This window comes from Buceros rhinoceros, unplaced genomic scaffold (genome assembly GCF_000710305.1).
Source record: "Buceros rhinoceros silvestris isolate BGI_N320 unplaced genomic scaffold, ASM71030v1 scaffold11478, whole genome shotgun sequence".
Taxonomy (NCBI): Eukaryota; Metazoa; Chordata; class Aves; order Bucerotiformes; family Bucerotidae; genus Buceros; species Buceros rhinoceros.
Window position 1 is genome coordinate 1,282 of NW_010426380.1, and position 1,462 is coordinate 2,743.

Genomic DNA, 1,462 nt, shown 5'->3' on the forward strand with positions numbered 1-1,462 from the left:
TATTTAGATTGCAGTAGATTCATTGTGATATGTCAGATTCCCTGAAATGTATTTGTGGAGGTAGGAGACAGAGCTGCAGCATGAGGTCTTACTTTTGCAAAGCCTCTAAGGAGAGCTTCTGCTCCAGCTCCTGTGAGAGAAGCCAAGCAAAGAGGCAGCGATGGTACCAGCCCCACGTGCACTGCAGTGTGCCAGAGGGTCAGGTCTAGATGAAGTTTCATTACAGTGGATGAAGCCCAGAGGTCCCTGTAGAAGCCATAGGACGTAGAACCTCTGTCTCTGAGGAGCAAACAAAACATACAGAAATGGTCTTGAGCTCTGCGGTGTTGCTGGTGTTAAGTGTACCTCTTGTCCAACAGATGCGGACAGGCAAGATTCTATCAATCTCTTTCTGGGAGTATTCAAGCCTACAGAAGGAAAACCTCATCTCTGGGAGCTTCCCACCGATTTTTATTTGCATCACAAGAACACCCTCAGTCTGACACAGACCAGGCGAAGGTACTTTGTTTTTCTGGGTTTCTTTTTTTTTGGTTGGTATTGCTCTAATTAATTTAAAAAAAAATACAAAAGTACTAAGAAGTACAAAACTTATTAAAAAAACCTAACCTTCAAGAGACTACCAAAAATGTTGCACATTGGTGTTTTGAAGGATTTGCTTTAGTATCTTTTTTCTTGTACTGAAAAAAGAGGTTTCATTTCATGCGAAATTCTATCTGCAGTGTGAAATGCTTCACTGTGTTACTGAATTACAGTTGCCACTGCCTCATTGAGCGCTATACAGGTGTATTTTTGATGGTCAGATTTATTAAGTCATTGTATTTGAGATTAGGTGATGAGGATAACATTTGATAATATATTTTTTGTGTAATACATTTAGTCTGCAGCTGTGCATACCAAGAAGCCCATGATCTTCTCCTTCGTTTCAGCCATGTCTAACCTGCTTTGAAGACTGTTTTTCTTCATTTGCATTCCATTGTAGTTGCATGGTAATATACAGAAATAAGAGAGCTAAAGTGTAAAAATTTTGAAGTAATTTTAGAGCATTTCACAACATGGAATGATTTTATTAAGAATTATAAATGCTTTGTGTGAAAAAAAAGTCCATTTTATTAATATTGACAGTACTAGGCTTGTTAACTAAGTCATCTCTTAGGAATTTCACTGTTGGTATCTTTGTTCATTCTGTGAGTCTTAAAGCTCTGTATCACAAATGGTAGATCCGAATATCTGCATTTAGATTTTTGTCTGGGAAAATTGCAAGTGTTTAAACAGTTCGTTCAGTCCCTCGCTGCTGGCTGCTTATTCCATTAACTCGTCATGGCAGCTGGCATGTGATATGACTGTTTCTAAATTTCTGTCCTTTTGTATTGTCTCCTGAGGCTCCTCTGGATTCTGGCTTGCTTCAGCGTACAGCCAACTGCTATTTCAGGCACACATGAAACATGCAACGGTGATTTTAATT

At 38.9% G+C, this 1,462-nt stretch overlaps 1 protein-coding gene across 1 annotated transcript in view; it reads left to right on the plus strand.

Annotated features, from left to right (window-relative positions):
- Positions 1-359: 359 nt before the first annotated feature.
- The window catches only part of LOC104498134 (polyphosphoinositide phosphatase-like), a gene marked incomplete at its 5' end in the record, with an annotated part of 27,866 nt that continues 26,763 nt past the window's right edge, over positions 360-1,462 (plus strand). The window contains one exon of the mRNA XM_010141476.1: positions 360-498. Coding sequence (XP_010139778.1) covers positions 360-498 — 139 coding nt within the window. The remainder of the gene's footprint in view (positions 499-1,462) is intronic.